This window comes from Lygodium microphyllum, chromosome 17 (genome assembly GCF_053477565.2).
Source record: "Lygodium microphyllum isolate KBCC chromosome 17, Lygodium_microphyllum_v1.1.10, whole genome shotgun sequence".
Taxonomy (NCBI): domain Eukaryota; kingdom Viridiplantae; phylum Streptophyta; class Polypodiopsida; order Schizaeales; family Lygodiaceae; genus Lygodium; species Lygodium microphyllum.
Window position 1 is genome coordinate 141461318 of NC_141151.1, and position 22727 is coordinate 141484044.

The window sequence follows — 22727 nt, forward strand, 5'->3', positions numbered from 1 at the left end:
TCATCAGCCAAGGATTGACTAATGAAGTGCTGTCCAAAAGGAAGAGACAATCCAGCCAACTGACAAGAAGCTGCCATATGAGATAACATCGAAAGAACCGAATGAGTCGCAAGGGCAAAAAAGAGAGGACTCAAAGGGCAACCCTATCTCACAGAGCGTGCAAGGACAAATGGCTCAGTAACACCACCTTTCAGCATAACTCACGAAGAAGCCGCAGCACTAATGGTGTAGATCAAACGAGACATCCGAGTATCAAAGCCCATAGTAGACATAAGTTCTGCAATGAAGGACCAGTCTAGATAATCAAAAGCCTTTTCCAAGTCCAAGTGAATCAATACCACCTCCTGATTAGAGTGCCTTGCATAGTCAATAGCCATTTGCACATTTAAGACATTATGCAGAATGTTTCGGCCCTTAATGAAACCATATTGAAGAGGATGCATAATGGCAGGAAGATGCTTATGGAGCCGATGCGCCATTACTTTTGATAATATTTTATACATAGAATCCATCAAAGAAATTAGTCGCCAATGTTTCAACATAGACAGCGAAGGAACTTTTGGAAGCATTTTGATAAGTCCCTCTTTCCATGAGGAAGGCATGAACTCCGTTTCCCAAACCTGCTGAAACATAGCCGTCAATGGTTTCACCAGTCGGATAGCAAAAACCTCAAAGAATTCATTGGTGAGACCATCCCAACCGGGACTTTTATCCTCAGGCAAATGTAACAAAACATCCATAACCTCCACCTCACAAATAACTGTCTCCAAAGTAGTTTGCATGTCATGTGGAACCTTCTGCATCTTGGAGTCTAGTCATATTCTCTCGAGCAGGAGATGCATGGAGAGCTCGAAAGAACTTATGAGTCTGACAAGCATTATCTTGCAAATTCTTAGTCAAATTTTTCAATTTGGCCTACTGATAAGATTTCAACTGAAACTCTTTAATAAGATCAGCCAAACGCATAGCCAATGGCAGCAGAAATACATCATCTGGAGTCTCCACCAGTAGAGAACAAACCAAAGCCAGTAATTCCTCCGCTGCTTGTCGACGCCACCGACAAAGAGAGGCATGATGAATCCCATACTGCTGAACAACCCGAAGCATCTCAAGCTGTAGAGGAAGGCATGCTCCACAGCACTATTCTCTGATGGTGTGTTCAGACGGAAAAACCTCATCCAAATGCCATTATCCCTAAAAAGCTTAGAAGAAAGGTTAGAACAAAACTTGCTATCGTAGTCTACTCGACCGCCTCGAACCTTGAGAGACATTTGCATTTCCGCAAACACTTTCCAATCGCAAAAGTGGGAGCACATCTCACTCTTGTACTCCAAAAAAATAAGGCTACACAATGGTTGAGGTCATCAATGATCAACATTGAATACTTGGCCTTTCCAAGGGAGGCCGTGCCCATAGGACTACATAGGTTGGTGTGGACCAACTTCAATGGTGTAGAAGCCCTACGAGAGGCAACCTATGGATGGGGCTACTGATATTGCTTGCCCCTTAAGCAGCTAGGGTAAAGAGTGTGAATGGGAGGGAAATCTGAAAGTCCCTCAACCATCTTCTTTGAAAAAGCCCACCTAATAGTATCAAAGTTTAGGTGTCCCTATTGGGCATACCAAAGCAATCCTAGCTTGTGGAAAGTCCTTGTGGCAAGGGTTGTGAGCATACATTGCGCATCCTCCTATGTACTTGTCCAAAGAATCACTCCTATAGAAGCATCCTCTAGAGCCACTACATCCTGTGTGAACACAACATAAGTACCTAGATGTGTAAGACCATGAATAGACAATAGGTTAAAACCCAAATCTGGTACATAAACTACTTTGGTTGAAGAATTTTGCCGATCCGGCAATAGGGGAAGAGTCCCCACTTGACGAATAGATACGAAAGAATTGTCACCACTACTGACAGATCCCCTTCTCAAACTTATATCATGTAGCCAATCCTATTGATAGGCCATGTGAGCCCCATTATCCACGAGCCAAGGCTTCTCCGTAGAGAAAGAAGCAAGAGTGGTATCCTCCTCCTCGAACACGCATAGAAAGATAGACTCAATGGTAGCTAGGACAGGCTTTGAATCCTTGGACCCTCCTTAGGGTTCAAATGGGGATACTTATGCCAACGCTTCTCTTTCGGATAAGTGTGCTTCCCATAGTGTGGCCACTTGGGCTTCTTATCATGATTCATCGTGTCCTCTTTCTTGTCATCTTCTTTCTTTGCCTTTGGCTGCGCCTTCTGCTTCCCTCCTCCCGAACCTGTTGTGAAAGACATTATGGATTTTTAAGTGCTCAAGAAGTTATAACTTGTATACATTGGCCTCTAGACACTTGAGGATCTTATAAGGCCCACAATATCTCGGGCTAAGTTTCTTGAATTCGCCCAATGATAGCAAGCTCTTCTATGGACGGACACGTTGAAACACCTCGTCTTCTTCTTTGAAGATCCACTCTTGTCTTCGAAGATCAGCGTATGCTTTTTGAGGATCCTTGGTAGCTTGGATATCCTATTCTAACGGCTTTGAACTTGCTCATCCATTTCCTTGAGTATTGTCTTGGAGGCTTCTACCTTTATTGCTGGATCGGAGAAATTAAGTGGAGTAAGATAGTCTTTTCCATATAAGGCCTGAAATGGAGTCATCTTAATGCTTTGGTGGTAAGAGGCATTGTAAGCAAATTCCACTATGGGTAGGTATTGACAGTTCATTTTCTCAGGTATCTATGAACATGAATTTGTCCACCCACTCTGCACATCATGAATCCTTTTGCATCCCTAGTCTCTGTAGTTTGGTCATCATCTTCAGCCATTGCTGTGACATTCTAGAGGCTTTCCAAACCTATATTCAGTTCCACCTGCTTTCACCATCTCTACATCCCTCATTTCAACTGCTACAGCCCTTGTTGAAGCATTCCAAACCGCTGCCCTGATCATTACAACTCGATGGGCTGCTTTTCATTCCTATAGGCTGCCTTGTTGCTGTTTTTCGTCTGGAGCACTTTCTCAACATCTGCCTGATCTGCGCATTTCCAGCAGGTCATTTTTGAGTTTTACAACACTTTTCAGCATCGGCTTGATCTTCCTTTATTTCTACAGCATGTGGTTTTTGAATTTCCAGTATTTTCTACATCCTTTACTCCAATTGGTGGTTACTGCATCGGGATCTGTCTCTTGTGGACGATACACCTCAAGTCCTCCCTCAGCCCACTCTGTCAAGTCATATGCTATTCGATTGCCCTACGTTTGAGCATTGCTTACACTCATTAGTATTCATTTAGTATTCATTCATTCATTAAACTCTACTTTTCTTGCTATGTTTGTTGTTTTTTTGTCTGGCACTTTGCAATTTGGTTTGACTTATTGCCTCTTAGTGGTGTTCATGTATTCTATGTTTCCTCAGTGTAAACCCTCGTATATCTTCACAAGATTGGTATCATGAGAAGAGACCTGGAGGCTCATATGGAGTCGTGTTTTATAACCCAACAATTGGGAACTTGTTGTGGATATGAACAACTATAGACATTGCTTCAGCCCAAAGGGTATAAGATAACTCTCAATGCTTAAGCATGGAACAAGCCATCTCCAAGGTACTCTCATTTTGTCACATCATGACAACAGTCTTTGATCATTGATGGTGTGGTGGTATTGGTAAACCCATCCGTATGCCATGCTGACTACAAAATTTGTTAACCCCTTTATAGGCAAATGAACTCCTCAAATCGTGAAGGCATATTGCCTTTCAATAAAAGTCTTCTGTTCACAAAATCAAGAATAAGCCCGTAATTTAAGCTCTAGGAAATAGGCCCATATATATCTAGAGAAGTCATCAACCACAAACATGAGGTATTTGGATTCCCTAAGGAAGTTGTGTGTATGGGGCTGCATGAACTTGATGCCGTTTGAGAAGATGCCTTGGGGGCCTAGGTCCAGGATATCATTTGCCCCTCAAACAACTAGGGCATAGTGAAGGAAGTTTGGAAGGAAAGTTTGGCAAAACCTCAACCAATCCCTTCAAGAAGCCAGTTTGATCGAGTCAAAATTAAGGTGCCAATAATAGCCATGCCATAGGAGTCCAAGTGCTGAAAAGAAATAGCAATAAGGGCTTTGAGGTTGTAGAGTCCGTCCTTGTATGTGCTGGATCATAGAACAACTCAAGATGTGGTATTCTCTACTATAACTTCCTTTTGAGTAAAGACCATGCAAGTCCCCATCTAAGTAAGGCCATGTATAGATAGAAGATTGAAGCCCAAGTTAGGGATATAAAGGACTTCAGCTCATGAATCCTATCTATTAGGGTGACATGGAATTGTCCCCACCCCTCAAACTGGCTCTGATGAGTTGTTGTTAGTGGTGATCATGTCCCCTTTTGTCGTGAGGGTCATGGATCCAATTGCAGTCATAGGCCATATGTTAAGAAGCAAGGGCAGTGTCATCACCTCATAGAGATGGACAAAGACCAACTCCATCATCATGGTTGGGGTAGCCTTGGAATCCTTTGCTCCATCCTTTACTAGACCGGAGATGGGGGTATTTTCTCTAACATTTGTCACCTTGATGTGTTGCCCTTCCATAGTGCTAACACTTGGGATGACCCAAGAGTCATGCAATGAGTGAAGGTGCAGACCTAGTGGAGGGAAACAAGCTGGGTCCATATATCTGCTGAAAGTGGATCCTCCATACACTCACAAGGATGGGGTCGTGGGAGCTCATGAAGAGGAAATACTAGGCTGTAGAGTTGAGATGGTCCCATAGAGCAGCTTGATTATCTATGAGTTTGATACAAAAGGAGTAGTTTGAGTTGTCCAACTTTTCCTTTCTGGAAAGAGAAGCAGAACTTGCCAATTGTACCAGTTAACAACACAATGAGGTTAGGTCTTCTCACTGCTTCAGTTCCTCTTGTTTGGTGATGATACCATGTGAGAGAGCAATGAAAGAAGATCACGAATACTAAGAGAGAAGGGAAGGAGACACAGGGAACACAGAGAAAGAAGGAAGAAAACTGCACTGATCAGAAAATGAATGCTGAATACAAGGTTGTGTCAAACAGCCCCTGCATGCTGCTGATCTGCACCAGTGAGGGTGCCAGAATGAGGCAAACAATTGCTGAGAACCACACTCTGTTGTGAGACTGGAGATGCTGAACATCTGGTGATGAAAGATAGCTCGGTGGCAGCAGCAATAAATACGATGTGTGCTGCAAACTGGCCAGCCCACATCTGTAGAAGGCCAAAATGCTACCAACCAGCATTCAATGCTGATGCCTGGTCTGTGACTTGCTATAAATGCAGCTGATTGCTGCTGTGAATGCTGCCACCTGCCTGCTCATGTGTCAAAACTGCAATGTGGCCACGAACTGGACAGCCACGTACAGTGTGAAGAGGGTTGCAATCAATGTGATCAGGCTGGGAAGAAATGTGATCAGGCCGGAACACTGAAATGCAACCAGGAAATGACATGCATGAATACTTGTAATGCTAACAGATCCATGTACCCACAGGAGCTTAGGTGCACTTCCCTTTAGACTTCAGGGAGACAGCCTGTTCTTCATGCTACAATATGGAGTCACTTTTTTGATCTATACCCCTTCCTTTACTTCTTTATTCCATCCATCCCAGCATCCCTGAGAGGCCTTGAACAAGTTTGATGCAGCTTCAGCTTTGCTTTGACGAAATTTTATTGTTCCATCCATGATGTTGGGCCTTGGGAACTTTACATTGTCCTGGTTTAGATATAGCTTTCAGGGCTCTGGAGTTTAGACGGCTACAGCTTTGTTCCTACAGTGATTGACTTGTAATGAAATTATCCGTGTGTCAATTGAAATGTGCATTCTTCGTCTTGATATACAGGTTTTCTACATTGTTATGATGCTCATGATTATGCTTTATATCCTATGTGACCTTTTTTGAACTTTCTTGCAGTATAGTGATGAAACAGAAGAACAGGCAATGCAAGGACTGCTTTTGAACCGTCATATCCTTGATAAAATTGCTGATGAGTTATTCACACGCACTAGTATAAGTGGATTGGTAAGTTGCAACTTAACTTTTTGCTATTAAGTGTGGTATCATGATATTGCCTTACTTTTATCGGCTTGTTGGAATGAAATTAATGCCATTTATTTTTTGGCATGCTGCTTCTATTATAGCAATTATAATTCAGCTTCAATTTCTTTTGTCAATGGTGCTTGGAAAGTACAATGTTTCCCTCTGGAAAAACATCTTGCATTGGGCCATGTTTTCTTAATCTACAAGATAAATGCAAAGAACCTCAAAAACTTTACTTTGCTCTAGACATTGTAGTCTATTGAAGTCAAGTGGTCTATGAGTATATGGAAACTTTTGGACTATTCAGTTGGAGTTTATGTTGGTACCCAAGGTTGATTGGATTGGGTGTCTAGAGAAATAGATGCAATTTTTTCAATTGGAAATTTTCAGTTTGAACTTGCATGTGTTTCTTGAATCTGTAGGTGGCAGAGCAAAGAATGATCACCATGGTTTCCTTGCTTTAAACTCTTGTTACCATAGGCAAATATGTGAACTCATAGTCTTGGGAAATAAACTAAATAAATAAATGAACATATATGAATGTACCCATACAACACGTATTCTTGAGTAGAATATTGAGTGTAACACAGCCGGGAGGAGAAGAGACATTGGAAATCCATGCTCATAATGTTTACAGATGAGCATGGGTCTAGTATTGTGCTTTTAATCAAAATGCTATCGACATAAGCTTGCATCCTAGTGTAGTGTTTCTCCACATGCTCCCACCATTCACTATCCACTCAATTGGCACCAACAGGCTCTACAACATAACTTGTTCGTAGGATTTTCTTGAACTCCTTATGAAAGTTTGTAGCAAATTCACATCCAACTTGACTTCATCTTATGAATAAAAAGGAAACAGGTTTGTTGAGGCATAGATCTTCTGTTAGCATGATGCCTTTCATGGATGTAGACACATTTATTAGGCTATGGGGATTGGATATCTCTTAGCCATAGAGCCAAAATAGACTCACCCTTGAGGCTGGAAGCTAGCAGTAGTCTAGTCCACCACCATGTCCCAAGGACTAGCATCCCATACCACCAGTCCAAGAGTGGTGATCACACAATGATGTGCACAATCAGGCCATGAGTCCTATAAATAGGACTTGGTTTCCCTAACCTTGAAGTATCCTTAGTGCTTTGGCACAAAGTCACTTCATGGCCACAATGACCAATGCTACTAACACCCATCCAAATGTCCAAGGATGTAATAGGGTGGTCATGTTGGATGTAGGAGCAAAGGTCTCCTCATAGTCGATGCCTTTTTTTGAGCATATCCCTTTGCAATCAGCCTTTCCTTGTATTTGTCAATAGACCCATTAGGTTTCCTTTTTAGTCTGTAAACCAAAGGTGTGCCAATGGCCTTTTTGCCAGAAGGCAAGTCAACAAGACTCCAGGTATTATTCTGCTGAATAGAGCCCATCTCATTATGCATGGCTTGCACCCAATGTACATCCTATCATGCATCCTCAAAACATATAGGTTTATCCTCATTCAAAAGAGTACTAGCAAAAGCTTATGCATCTTCATCATCAGTAAGATGGAATGTACCAACAAAATCTGATTCTCTTGCATTTTTAGCACTTGAGCTTGTATGTTGAGGCAAAGGAGCAAAAGTACGACTCTTTTTCTGAGTTTGTAACAGCCATCTAGGGACTGGACTGTTTTGGCTGCATGTATAGCAGCCCTTTCTTACACAATTGCATCATCCATTGCCATAGGAGAAATTCGATCAGTTAGAGTCTGATTTGGTGCACGTGGAGCAGGTTCAGCATACTATAATTGCTGATTTTTTGCATTATAGTCAGCACCTGAACCAATAGGATACGGAAGAAGACCCTCAAATATATCCATAGTGTGATATGGCTGGCATTTCAAATTCAGCATACATATGTGCTGAGTTTTGAGAGAGTATGATGTCTTGACTCACAAAAACCTTGCATGTGGAAGGGTTACGGAACCTATACCCTTTGCTTTCCATGCTATACACAAAAAAAATGCATTTTACTGCCTTGTCATCAAGCTTTAATGAAGCTCTTTGGGTACATGTGCATATGCAATGCAACCAAAAATAGGAGAATAATCTACACTAGGCTTCTTGCCATATTATGCCTCATATGGTGTAATTGTCTTTAATGCTTTTGTAGGAGCATGATTCAAACATGATCTGCACACATAAGGCCTTCAAGCCAAAATCTATAAGGCAACTCTTTGCTATTCAACATGCATCTAGTCATTTCTATAAGAGTACGGCTCTTACATTCCACCACTCCATTCTGTGGAGTCGTCATTATCATTGTAAACTTAGGTGCAATGCCATGGTCTAACAAATAAGCCTCGAAGGCTTTATACATCTACTCCGTCCCAAATACATCTGATTTGGCCTTTATGCCATATACCAGTGTACCTAGAGTTGTCATTGATAAATGCAACAAAATAGAGATGGCCCCCAAGAGCATGAGTCCTTATGGTGCACAATCCTTCTTAAAGGAAAGCCTATGCATTTTTACAAGAATGCAACCCTCACAAGCATGGGGAGGTGGAGTATCCAAAATAGGCAAAGCATCAACAATCTCACACCTTTGAAGAGTCATAAGGCTGTCAAAACTCATATGCCCATGTCAAGCATGCCGTAACTCCACATTTTTCATTAGAGCAGTGAGTGTAGCAACTGAAAATGCAGTATTTGATCTCTTCACATAATCATCCAAAAGAAAGACACCTTTGTACAAAGTGCCAAAAAGCCTCAATGCATTATTTTTCTCTCTATCATGCACAATGCAGTTGTCATGCTCAAAGATGACTTGAAATCCACTTTTGCTAAAAGTAGACATTGAAAGCAAGTTCTTGCACATACAAAATATCCAAATGTCAGAAATTTGTGCCATCTGTTGTTGCTGTAATCAGCACCTTGTTGATACCACAAAGTGCATGAGAAGTGTTGGTGGTAGAAGATATCTTCTTATTAGAAGGGGTTGAATGCATAGAAGAGAACAAATACTTCCTAGAAGTGAAATGACATGATGCACCACTATCAAAATACGAAGTATATATTGTCTCTGATCCATTAAAGGCTGACCCATTCATAGAAGAGTCATAACTGCATGTAAGAAAAGCATAATCCTCCTCCACAAAGTTGGTCATTTGAGTGGTTGGTGTCCCTTGGACGACCATATTAGAGTTCCTTTTCTTCTCTTTTGCAAACCTTCTTCTGCATTCATTAATATAATGGCCAATCTTTTGCAAATAGTGGCATTTTTCTTTCTTCTTTGACTTATTTACATCATTGCTACCCTTGTTTGAAGCCCCCTCAATATTAGCTCTAGGCTTATTTGAATTTTGCTTGCCTTTTCCTTTGCCTTCATACCTAGAAAGCATGGCTGAAATACCTAAACGTAGGGTCATAGTCTTCTAATTTTGCCTCTCTTAAAGTGAGAGGCCTGTCAATGCCACAAATGTGTGAGAGATTGAGTTGTCTCCCTCGATGATAAAGTTTGTGAAGTATGGAAACCAAGATAGGACTCAAGTGGAGATTTCAAGGTGATGTTCACCATCTAGAATCACCTCACCAATGTTGAGCTTCAGTAATATACTCTGTAAGAATATATTTGTGGTGAAATGTAAGTGATACTACTAAGAAAGAAGAAAAAGAAAGATGGACATGTTCTTTTCCTCAGGGAAGTATCTCCCTGAAGTGGAAATTGTAGCTCGCTGTGGTTGAGGTACCTCGATATGTGTCTTATGTGGTGCTCCTCAATAATAGCTCTAACATGTCTATGATGTGGGTGTTTGGGCTTCCTAGGTGGGCATGGGTGTCTCACTTGATTGACTACAAGTGCTCTATCCAAGGAAATACCCCTTGAAGGTGAAGCTCCTCTACAACTTGGCCTTGTTGTGTCTATACAATGGTGGCAACTATATGGTAGTGAAAAAGTCAATGACAACCCTTTGTCTAATCATGCTTGGCTATGAGAGACTTCTATTGTGTAGAACAGTAGCTCTACACCTCTAAAGCTCTAAAAGGAAAAATCCCAAACATCTCTGATCCTCACTTGCATCACCCGTTTCATAGAGAGCCAAAACCCTCTCGAAATAGACAATGGTATCTACCGTGAATATCATAATATACTATGCATCAACAGACGTAATACTCTTCAATCTCTTACTCTCTATCACAAAGTTGGCACATGCAGTCCTTAATCTCCATACCCTCCAATAGCTTGTCTCATTCCTTTAGTGATGTCTTGAGGTGTGGATTTGCCCAATAGTTGTATGTAACCCATGTGGTAGAGTTGAGTATCCATATAGCTCGGTTGAGTGATTGAACCATCTTTAGAGAGCTGAAGAAAATAGCTCTGATAGTGTGCCATCCTCGTGTCGTGTAAGGAAAGGGGTCTAATTGAAGTCCTCTCTATGTCTAATCTCAATATGTGTGCTCTAAGCACATGGTTTAGCTTTGACCAGCTAAGCTTGAGTGTAGGGTAATCCGGACTATAATCATAGCAAAGTAATGTGTTAATCTACAAGCTATACAAACTCATCCATATAGCCAGTGCTAGTTATGGATATCTATTTTGAGGTAGCTTTCATAATCTATGTAAGAAAGTTACTGCCTGGAGTAGGGCCTCAACTACCATAGGTATTACCCCCATCTCCACTCTAATGATCTCATGTGGGGTTGAGCTCTTTGCTCATATCATACATGATATCATCATGACTAATGGCCTCTCCATATGCTCCCTTTCATCATAAAACTCCCTTTGTGGTCCATCATGGTCTGTCAATGGTTGTCTTCTTGTGTGATAGCAGCTTGGACCCCAAATGGCTACCCCATAGAGGAGAGTGGGTGCAATGAGTGTATCAAAGAGCCACAATTTGGTGCATGGTTCATGGAACTGTATGTGTGCACACTGACTTTCCAATACACCCAATGCTGCATATGCTTGTGCTAGTTGAGCTTTTGATGTCTCCCTCCAAGGAAATTATGGCCCTGTGAAAGTGACTCCCAAGTATATATATTGTCTAACAAACTCCACTAGCTCTCAATAGAAAGTAAATTTATGCTTAGATCTCGCCACCCAAGTGGTTGAGGTGTTAAGTATCATAACCTTGGTTTTCTCAAGGTTCACCTTAAGGTCTCCTGGGGGACACCAATATCCTATAATCTCCTCATATATTTAGCATGTGGTACCATATCAAATGCCTTATGGAAATCCACAAAGCAACAATATATCTTTTTCTTGTAGGCTCAACCTTCCTCAATAATATCCCTTAGAGTGAAGATATTGTCAAGTGTGATATAGCCCTACCCGCTTGACCTCTCAATCATTCAAGGCTTGCTTTCCAATTTGTCTATATATCTTAATCCAATCATTCAAGGCTTACTTTCCAATTTGTCTATATATCTTAACTAGCATGTAACCAATCATAATTGTTCTACAATTACTAGGTATCATAAGGTCTCCACTCTTAAACAGCGGTATAATTAGATGCATACTCTTTTGCTCTCTTGTCCCAAAACATAGAATATAACTCTATCTCCAATCTAGCCAAGTATTTTTGTTTCTTTTTCCGCACTTGGCATCAGAAAACTATACGGACGCATGCTTATGCGTGCATATACAAGTGCCATTTCTCATTAGAGACATGCGCGTGTCCCAAGAATATAGAATTGAACGGCACCCTGCCATAGCACAAAACTCCTCTCTCAAAACACACAAGAGAGGAGGCACACAAAAGATTGAGAGATCCAAACCATCCTCACCCTCTTCCTCTTCCTCACTCTCCATGAGATCATGCAATGAAAGCACAAGAGAGAAAGAAACAAGAATGAGAAAGATGAGAGTTGTGCCAAAATGGGAGAGAGGGAAATGAAGCGTGGGAGGAGAAGATAAAGGAAGAGAGAGGATGTAACTACCTCAACCTCCCACCTCCCCAAATCACTCGACAAGCCTCTTCCTTTTCCTTTCTTGATGTTATAAAATTGAATTTGCATACAACTTGGCTAAGGTCTAAAGATCCTTCAATTTTTGGAATGGGACAAAAGTGTTTGACCTTTCTTTTCCTTTCAACATTTTTTTAATGGAAGCCTTTTGGACTACACATTTTACATTGCTTCATAATTGAAATTTTGCCAAGAAAGTACAAAAGAAAAGTGTCAATTTGCAAAGGATATTTCCATGTTAAGCACACTCTTGTGCCTTTATTTGCACTGACTTCCTAGTTATCATTCCTCTCACACTTAAGTGTGAAGCATCCCTGCAAACAAACTTAAGAAGAACCACAATCAGCACTTGAGAAAACTTCATCTTTATCATTATCTTCAATCTTCATTTCTTTTCTTCATCATCTTTGAATTGTCATTGGATAGGAAAAGGAAATAATCACACAAAAATACACACACAACTAAAACGTTGAGCCCAGGTTCTAAAGCACACCAAATAAAACCACAAACAAAACCTGAAATATAGGGCTCTTCAATAATTTTACTTACAAGGATGACATCACACCCAAGATAGGTTGAAAGGCAACCACACCATGAAGCACAATAATAAACTCGAGAAAGATATAAACATTAGGCATACCCTTACGAAGGATAAAACATTAGAGTTCTCCCACCCGAAAAAATAAATGAAAGGAAAAGTGAGGGAAAGTTTTATTAAGGATAAATCAGAAAAACTGAAACAAAACAGTAATGGCTTGTGTGGGTTGATGAGCATGGGAACTCTTTGGTGATAGAAGGCACAAAAAAAAATAAAACCAAGTGTGTAAACAAGGTTTTCTAAAAGGAAAATAGGTTGTTGAGATTAAATTATTCATGTTAATGTTCTTCTAGGATTAAAATTTGAGGATAAGGCAAGAATATATTTTCTGGTCATCGTGATGCCACATGAAGGAAAGGAGATGCTGGTGTCGCAATGCCACATGGAGGAGGAAGAAGCGTGTGGAGGAGGATCAGAAAAAATTTACTTCACTACTGCTTAGATATGATACTCTCGTGACGGCTCCAGCGGAAGCCACCACAGGGACATGGTGGATAGACGGCACATCTCAGGAGGTCTACAGGTCTTCGTCAGTGCCGCCTCCTTCATCGACCCCACAAGCAATAATGAGTGGCTTGAAGCCTTGCCTATGTTCCTCCTCCATGACCTATATAGTTAAGAATGACTGTGTTCTAAGGAAAATGAATATGGTGCACTCTCATGCCTTGCTTGATCCGCTACTTGACAGTAGGTCGATAGGCCTGTTGTATGTGTCAAAGCTACTCGAGTCCTGCAAATAAAGCCGAGAGAGAGAGATTTTGGCTATGGAGGAAAGAAGCAATGCTTCATGATGGTAGCATGCTTCGAGATAATGGGGCGCTATCGATGAGGGAGAGGGGTGTAGTGGTTATAATTTGTGCTTCTTGAATGTTTGTTGAAGCAGGAGAGTGAGGTTGCTGATGTTGCATGGTGAGCACATGGATTGTTGCGATAATTGGTGGGAAGGGGAAGCACGAGGATGATGATATGATACAGTGTAAGGATAGATAGGGTGGGAGCTATGGTGATGATGATGAAGGGGGGGAAGGTGGGCGAGGGTGGAGGCAGATGAGGAGACCCTGGGAGGGATGGGGCATGGGGTCAACGGAGATGGGCTCGAGGGGGTTGGCGAGGCTCCAGGAGAAGCGGGTGGTGAGGTGGTGGAGCAGGAGCATTACCTTCATGCACACAAACTTCCCGCCCGGGCACATGTGAGAGCCCCCACTAAACGGCACGAACGTGTAAGGTGCCGGTCCCGCCCCTTCGAAGCGCGACGTATCGAATCTATCTGGCTCTACAGGGCAACAACAGCATGAAGCTTTTTTCATAGCCCCATCGACTTCATCTCCTTATGATTGCCTTCATCCCTTTCTATTTTTCTCAAATTGTAGCTAATGAAAATAGCATTCCATAGCCAAAATCCAGCCACAAATCCATCTCTTGCAAGTTTCATAACCACCTCTTTCCCGGTCAATGCACCAAATGAACAGCACCCTGCCATGGCACAAATCGAACCATGAACTGGCTAGGTAGAGGCTGCAAATACATTGCTGGCCATGAAAACCTGCAAGAAGAACTCTCCTTCTCACCAAGAACTCCTCTCTCAAAATACAAAAGAGAGAAAGCACACAAAATATTGAAAGATCCAAACCCTCCTCACCCTCTTTCTCTTCCTCACTCTCCATGAGATCTTGCAATGAAAGCACAAGAGAGAAAGAAACAAGAAAGAGAAAGTTGAGAGTTGTGCCAAAATGGGAGAGGGAAATGAAGCATGAGAGGAGAAGATAAAGAAAGAGAGAGGGTGTAACCACCTCAACCTCCCACCTCCCCAAATCACCCGACAAGCCTCTTCCTTTTCCTTTCTTGATGTTATAAAATTGAATTTGCATACATCTTGGCTAAGGTCTAAAGAACCTTCAATTTTTGGAATGGGACGAAAGGTGTTTGACCTTTCTTTTCCTTTCAGCATTTTTTTAATGTGAGCCTTTTGGACTACACATTTTACATTGCTTCATAATTGAAATTTTACCAAGAAAGTACAAAAGCAAAGTGTCAATTTGCAAAGGATGTTTCCATGTTAAGGACACTCTTGTGCCTTTATTTGCATTGACTTCCTGGTTATCAAGAATACATCTCTTTCTCCAATCTAGCCAAGTATTTTTGTTTCTTTTTCCACACTAGGCATCTGAAAATTGTACGAGCATGCTTATGCGCGTATATACCAAGTGCCATTTCTCATTGGATATGTGCTTTCCTATTTGTATCCACATACATTAGGTAAGCTGCTACCCACACCCTGGTGTGTCTTTGTGTTGCGCATAGCAATGTTTGAGCTCTTGAAGTATCTACAAGTGTCCTACATCAAGCCTCAAAGTCCCATTACAGTTCCAAACTGTCATACACAAGGTCTCATAGGCTTGCACCGTCATTCAAACCAGTGGCCTATAGTAATCTCTTGTCCATCACGATATACAACATACTCTCCTTCTTTTCTTGCCTGAAGGATGCACGGCATGTGCTCTCTCTTGTGTGCTACATTGGGCGAGAGTAGGATCCTCATCAAGGAATATTTTTTCCCCTTTCTCCAAATTTTAAGACTAGAATCTTTCCTCGTCTATCCCATCTTTACCAACATGCCATGCAACCATGGTGGGCACCTCTTTTGCCCCCATTTTATTGCTTAGTGACTTTGCATCCTCATGTGGGTTGCCTTTCTCAAGCCATCCTACCACTTGTACTTGCGAGAGCACATATCTTTCTTTTTGCCTCTTCCTCAAGTGTGCCATTTATCATTTCTACTTCATTCCATGTCATTCCTTTGTGCTTCTTGACTACTTCAATCCTTGGAGCATTTTCCTTGGTTCTTGTGGATTCGTGTTTGATAGCTTTTTAGAGAGTTTATGTTCATGTAGTGTGTTGTTCTGTTAGCATTTTGGCTTTATGATAGTTATTGCCATTCTGTTTGGTTGGCCTGGGGGCCTGATGTAAAATTTTCCATACATTAATTTACACTTCTTCATGAAAAAAAAAAGAACACAAGACAATGTGCTGGAGTGGGCAGCAATCCCACACTCAAAAGATGCAAGTACTAGAATGAAAAGAAGAATGAAATTACAATAGGTCTAAAGTAAAGTTAGACCTATCGCTAGCTCAACTGGAGTTAAACTAACTCTAGGAGTAGTGACACAACTTAGTCATGTGCACACCACACACTAAAACATTGGGAACTGGCCAAAATTGACTAATTTCAACATTATCCTCAACATGCTTGCATGCCTTGCCTAGTTTTTTTGGTTGTATTTATAGCACAAGTGTGGATCTTACTGATAGTATACTTGAATCCCAGTATTGATGTCAATTCATCATTTTGGCTTGAATAATCTTTCAGAGTTTGGAAAGTGGGGACTTTCAAGTAAGGAAAGCAAGGAAGTTAGCTATCTAAGAGTAAGATGGCCCTTCTCCTAGTAGGTACTAGGGAGCCAGAACAAGGTACTGGAATTGACCGTCACCAGTCTCACACTGAATAGTTTCATGCTGGCCAAAAGGATTGGTCCTGTCCATGGCATGGTGTAGCCACAAATATCTAAGCTCCTTTTTACCCTCTAGTCATGTCTCCGCAACATACTACCACACCATGTTGTCAGTAGAAATATGCAGCACGCCATCTGTCAGATGATTCTTGGAGTGCCGTGATATCATCAGGGCATGCTTTTGCACTTGATTATGTGTTAGATGCATGGTATAAGTGGGAAGGTGCACCTGAAATGTCTCTCATCTCTGTTTCAAAAAGAGGCCATGTATTCTCAATGTATTCAATGTCCTGTTGTCAATATGACAGCAATCAGGCATGCTTTTGCACCTGAACACATATTGGGTTCATGATATAAGTGGGAAGTGCCAAAGCACCTTTCCGGCTCATCTCTTCCCTTAGACATCCTTGCAATGTTGATCTGGTCCGCATTTCGGACACTAATTGATCTCTGCAAGCTTATTCTTGAAAAGCACACTATCATCATGGAAGGCATGGATCACAAGCTGTAGTCCACCAACTAATGCTTGCAAGAATTTCCCTGCCGTGATCATGTGGCATGGTATTTGGAGCAGGCAAGTCTCAAGATATGCTCCATTGAGAGCCTACAATTATTAACATTCAAGATTCTTGATATTCCGCTATTAATCTGTGGTCAAAAGACAATGAGATCACTGTGCATCTTTATGCTATCTACACGTAGGCAGGATGGAGCTGTAGAAGATTGCGAAATATTGAATATCCCTTCAAACCACAAATAAGTTAAGAGTTTATTTTACCTCAATAAAGTTGGGACACTTGTGTTGCTCCATCAATAGTTTAAAAGTCACATGTTTCTATTGTCCTGTGCGGACAGAACAGAATATCGTCATCTATATGATGAGGATGGCAACCGGTTTCCATTTAACTAGTGGCAGTTTCATAGTTTTACACAATAAACTGTTTTTATTAATCTGTTCTTTACGGTTAATATATTGGTCAGTTTTTAGATGTTCTTAAATAGTAAGCAGTTTTGTTTGATACATATAATACTTGTTTTCTTTTTACAGGAGATTGCAGACATTATCAACTCCATGAATCCAGTTAGGTTTCAAGAACCTTTAGACACTATGATGGCTTATATTGATAAGAAGGTACACTGCTGCCTCTATCAACCCTTTTAAAGTTTGTTTGGTTTGAAGAATTGATCTCTTGTAAACCAACATAAACTCAATATTCCTAGCTGTAGGGAAGCATGTGTATCCAGTAGGTGTATCTAATTTGGAGCTTTAGTCTGCAGGATGCAGGCTGTACTCCTTGCACTTGCTGAGATATCTTATTCTTTTTTATTTCCTTAAATGGATGACAAATTTTTTACAATAAAGCACGAAGGAATAGTATGTATAGCACATAGAATCCAATTTCTTGGAATATGCTTTCATGAACTTGGGGATAAGGCTGATCTACGTGTTTGCAGCCCAGATATACCTTTCAAGAAGTCCATCACATGTAGATCTGAATTTTAGCAGTGTTTCTGTGATTTGCCTTGAAGTAGAAGGTTACTGTTCTGATCTTTGGCTTAAGTTAGCACCATCTTTCCCATAAGCCAAATGTGCTACTTATTTAGTTGACAACTTCCTCAACTTGACAAGTGGTTTTTTCCAGCAACTCTCTAGGAATCTTCTTTGACCTAATTTGGAGTCTAGAACTGAACTGAATACAACCAAACAAAACAAAATTCAGTGTACCTATATGCAACTCGCTGCTCTCATGTAGGGGTTATTTTCTGTCCCCCTGTTTGCTAATTCTTACTGCTCTGTTTATTTTCAGAGACAGATTGAAAAGTTTGGACGATATGAAGAGTTGGACATATGGCAAGCTCCCCAGCATCAATGCTAAAGAAATTTGTGCCAATGCCCTTATTCACCCCCCAGGATTCTGAGTATGCAAGACACAGGTCATCATGCGTTGATGGCTGTCAGAAAATAAAGGTACACAAGCATTCATATGAAAGACAAGAAAGCAGGCTGTAAGATTGGACAGTCTAACAAGCCTTGGACTTCATATGCGATGCAACTGGAAAATAATTTTCTGGATGGTTGCCTTACAGCCACATATCATCGGACATGCACAAGAAAATAGAGGAATCAAGAAGCTGTGAAATCCACATTCTAAAGACACCCAGTGGCACTCTGGAGGGAGATTGTGTAAAAATGTGAGTTTTGACGATTCTCCCCTAGCAATCAACAGAAGAAATTGTGCAGGATTCCAGATGCACAAGCCTCAAATTTTATTTGTCAAGTTAGATCTCAGAGGGTTACTGAGGAACAAATAAAGCTTCTGTTTTCAGGCATGATGTGACTAAGTAGATAAATGCAGGAGGATTCCCCAACAAGTTGTCAATTTGAACAAGTGAATACTGCTGAGAATCAAAATTGTTCAAGTATAATAAAAAGATGTTCGCATGCTACCTAGCAATGAAACCTTGTGTAAAGCCGTAGGCTAACACCATACTTCTTTTAGTTGGGTCTGTCCTCATAATATACACCCTAGTGGTGGATTTTTGAGATTGGACCTGGTTTGTACCAAGGCAATTTTGTTAGAATTTTATTGGTGTACTTGTGACCCTTATCAATGTTCAGAGCTCACATTATTTTTGAACGGAAATATAATTGGGTTTAAGGTATTCTCAGACCATTTCAAGTTTCTCTCATTGCGCCAATGCTTGAGATAATCCAGAGTAGGATTGCTAGGTACTTTCGGATACTTTGCAAAGTTTAAAAGTATCTTGTGTACCTAGTATGTTCCATTAGTTGGTGTATCTTATATATTTAAGACCTCACCTTACAATCAACACGAGCATGTCAACTTATTGCAATGATTTTGGTCGTGTGGTGTTGCCTATATCTGACACAATTATACACATTGAAATCATGTTTGAATTGGGGTGTAAAAATCTCTTGACAAACAAAATGCAATCCTGATTTTGGATAAATTAGTCTTTCTTTTGCATTCTCCACACATGTCAATTGATAATGTTTGGAAAAATGGGTTCTTTGTTGTACAGAGGTCACTGGTCTTCTTGGATTCCATCATATTTTGGTCCATGTTGCCTTGAACGTGTTATTGAGACACACAAATTAATATTGGGTTGTATAGAATATGTCTCGTGAAACTAATTTCTAGGAAATTGTAAATTCAAGCTATTTTAGTTGAGGTTTTAGTGGATAGCTGTTAGACAAGCTTTTTGGAAATTTACACAATTGAGAGCATGTCAACTACCTCATTTTGAAGTTTGGCTTGTGTCCCTCATGCTAGCAAGTTGGATCTAGGGGAAGAGCTTTTCTTGGTGCTCAAGTGGGTTACTTGGTGGTGAAGAGATTGTAATATGGAATTGTCAACAGTTTATTACTGATTTGTAATGTTCTTTTGGGATTGGCCTGACCAAAGTAAGGTTTGGAAGTTGATAAAACTTGCAAAATCCCCAATTGATTTGTTAGTCTTGATGTGAAAATTGCAACTTTTGTGAACAACTAGTGATGGTAGACCTCAACTGTAATGATTTCCCTTGAAAACAATTGGTTGGATTGTGTGCAAGTAACATTCAATTGCTAGTGCTCCAACACAATCATTGTATCTTCTTTGGTTTGACAACGAGGAGGTGAAGACAAGGTGGAGGTTTTGATTGTGGAAAGGTTCTCATTTGGCAGCAATCCCACCTTGTAAAGATATATATGCTCTCTCTCTCTCTCTCTCTCTCTCTCTCTCTCTCTCTCTCTCTCTCTCTCTCAAGCTTGGATAAATAGCTAGTTAGGAGGTCTATAATGCCAAACCATGTGGGCTTGTAGTCCAAGAAACGCATATTGTCAAAAAAGCATCTCTCCTCCCCCTCCTAGTCTCCAAAGTGCCATGTATTCTCTCCTCTTTCTTTTGGAGAGTATGCACAATCTCTATCCAAATTTTGGAGAGAGTATCTGTAGCAACAAATATATCCAAAACGTCAATAGCTTGGCTACTTATGGTTGTCTATATGTACCAAGCAATAATGGAAGCTATCAGCTTTGATTTGTGACAATGCCCTTGGAGCCTACACTGTCTCTAAGAGATATGATATGATAATCTTGCTCACAAGATGCCCCAAAACAAGATGGGCATGACATCCTTACATATCCTCATATCCACAAGTTGGGCCTCTATTTGCGACCTAAGCAATTATTCCCCCATGGTAGTGATAAAGTCTATAGTGCAATTAAACACATTCCAAGTGCTCTCCTTAGATGTCATATACCCTTGGGCAATCCCATATGTAGTACCTCGAAGTTGTCTCGTACTCCCCATATCTAGCATAAGGAATAGGATCCCTACCATAGCCAAGCCATGTACCAATTGCTAAACTCTTATGTGCTAGTAACCAAAGAAATAGTAAAATCTTTTTTAGTAACCAAATATAGAGTGAAATCTTTCTTAGTCTAAAGTTGTCCTCCAATCTCCTCTAGAAGTTTTCAAGAAAAGGATGTGATATACCCTTGGTAGTTTAATGCTTAGTTGAAGTTGGTACCCCTCTTAACTTGTCATATGTATGCTTCTATTACCAACAAATATGGAATGCTATAGTGAAAGGTAAAGTCTAGAAAAGTCAAAGACGGTCAAAGCATAAGTGCTAGAATGATTTTTTGGTGGATTATTCTCTTTGGAGCTTTAGTGTACTATTGGACACTTGTATTATTCTTTGTATTTCATGGATATCACATTATCATGGTTGTATTATTTTATGAGAGTTGGGCTTCACAACACCAATGCACGTTATATTACCATATGTATTTGTATTTGTCACATTCACAACTATTGTGTGGATTGGACACATGGATTTGTAATCAAAATAGCATAGACTAGGTCTAATTAGGTCAAGGCACAATCAAGCATTAAGGAAAAACTAGCCTATATCCCACTAAGGGATGCAAACCTTAAAGCACAAATGGAGTGTCATCCTAAAGAAGGGACGTCACCCTAATCCTATTTTTTTGTCTATATAAGGGTAGCTGGTCTTAATTGTATTCACCCTTTTGGTGCATCCATGCTATAGAAGCTTTGTTAGTGTAACTATTTAAGCTTTTCATTCACTTATTCTATGTTAATCAAGCATTAAGGAAAAACTAGCCTATATCCCACTAAGGGATGCAAACCTTAAAGCACAAATGGAGTGTCATCCTAAAGAAGGAACGTCACCCTAATCCTATTGTTTTGTCTATATAAGGGTAGCTGGTCTTAATTGTATTCACCCTTTTGGTGCATCCATGCTATAGAAGCTTTGTTAGTGTAACTATTGAAGCTTTTCATTCACTTATTCTATGCTATTATCTTGTCTCTAGTGGAGAGAGAGAGAGAGAGAGAGAGAGAGAGAGAGAGAGTGTGTGTGTGTGTGTGTGTGTGTGTGTGTGTGTGTGTGTGTGTGTTGAGTGAGGGACTTAGAAAAGGTGAAGCTCTACATTTTCTTCTTGCTTTTTTTTTTCTTTCCTTCCCATCCATGGTAAGAGGATTGAGTTTAGGGTTGTGTGAGGTTGAGATTACAAAGAGAGAGAGAGAGAGAGAGAGAGAGAGAGAGAGAAAGAAAGTTATATTAACGTCTACAACAGGCCAAGTTGGCCTATGAGACCAAAATGTTGCATACAAATGTCTGGGAGATTTCAAAAGTCCCAGTGAAGCTAACAGTTATGCTATGTTGAACTAAATTGAGTAGGTACAAAATGATATCTGGACTAGATACAATCTAGAGGTACTCCCAGTGCGGTGTGGAACTGCTCCTGGGGTGTTCATCCTAAGATGTCCCGCATGGGTCGGTCTAGCATGGAGAGGCTAAAGCGGCGGGGCAGGGCCCTCCGATGGCGGCGTAGTATCCCTTGTATCTTCGACCAGTGTCTTCTGCGGGGACGGGGGCCGGTGGTGCATGGGTGCCGGGCTTTACCTCTCGCTGTGGCTATTTCTAAGGTGGTCCCTGGGGGTCGGGAGGTCGGTTGGGCTGGTGAGGGCTCAATGGTGGGGAGGGTAGTCAAGTGCAAGCTTCGATCCTTCTCACCTTTCAACTAGTATCAGAGCACGGCTTCCCGACTCTTGAGCTTGACTCGTGGCATTCTCAGCTTCCCATCGACTCCCCACTTGCATTGGGTCTCCTTCCCGGCAGCCATAGCTCATTCTCTTGAGCTCCCGTCACTCCCCAACTTCCCGAGCTTCTTCTCGGCCTATTGAGGCACCATCAGGGCATTGACATTGAGGTATTGCTTCATTATTTCAAAGATTTATTTCAGTCCACAGGTCTAGGTAAATAGAGCAGCCACCATAGAGGCTTATTCCAGGGTCTCTTTGGCTCATGTTTAAGCCCTCCAACCTCTCCAGACCTGCCATGTGGACCAGCAGAAGCAGCAGCAACATCACGCAAATCTGCGTCTGTTTTTTGGACAGCCACACATTTAGCCACTTCAGCTCCAGCTCCAACTTAGCATCAAGCACTTGTTCGGGCTCCATTTCGAGCTTCTTGCACATGTATTGATACTTGGCATTGATCCTTTGAGATTAGGCATTGGTTGGTGGCTGAAAACAGTGTTTCAGAACTATTATAAACAGTCCACTAACATTTGATGCTAATGCTACATTCACAGT

At 41.0% G+C, this 22727-nt stretch overlaps 1 protein-coding gene across 3 annotated transcripts in view; it reads left to right on the forward strand.

The window, feature by feature from the left end:
• The window catches only part of FTSH12 (FTSH protease 12), a 140375-nt gene extending 121671 nt beyond the window's left edge, over positions 1-18704 (forward strand). For 2 of the 3 annotated variants that reach the window (XR_015694493.1, XR_015694494.1), the window contains exons 17-20: positions 5919-6026; positions 17144-17227; positions 17904-18064; positions 18184-18704. Coding sequence is in view for 1 of the 3 variants with exons in the window: in XM_087698033.1 (XP_087554159.1) it covers positions 5919-6026; positions 17144-17227; positions 17904-17972 (261 nt within the window). In the remaining 2 variants the exon portion in view is untranslated. Of the gene's footprint in view, positions 1-5918; positions 6027-17143; positions 17228-17903 lie in introns of all 3 variants that reach the window. The other variant, XM_087698033.1, reaches the window with a different exon arrangement.
• Positions 18705-22727: the final 4023 nt, after the last annotated feature.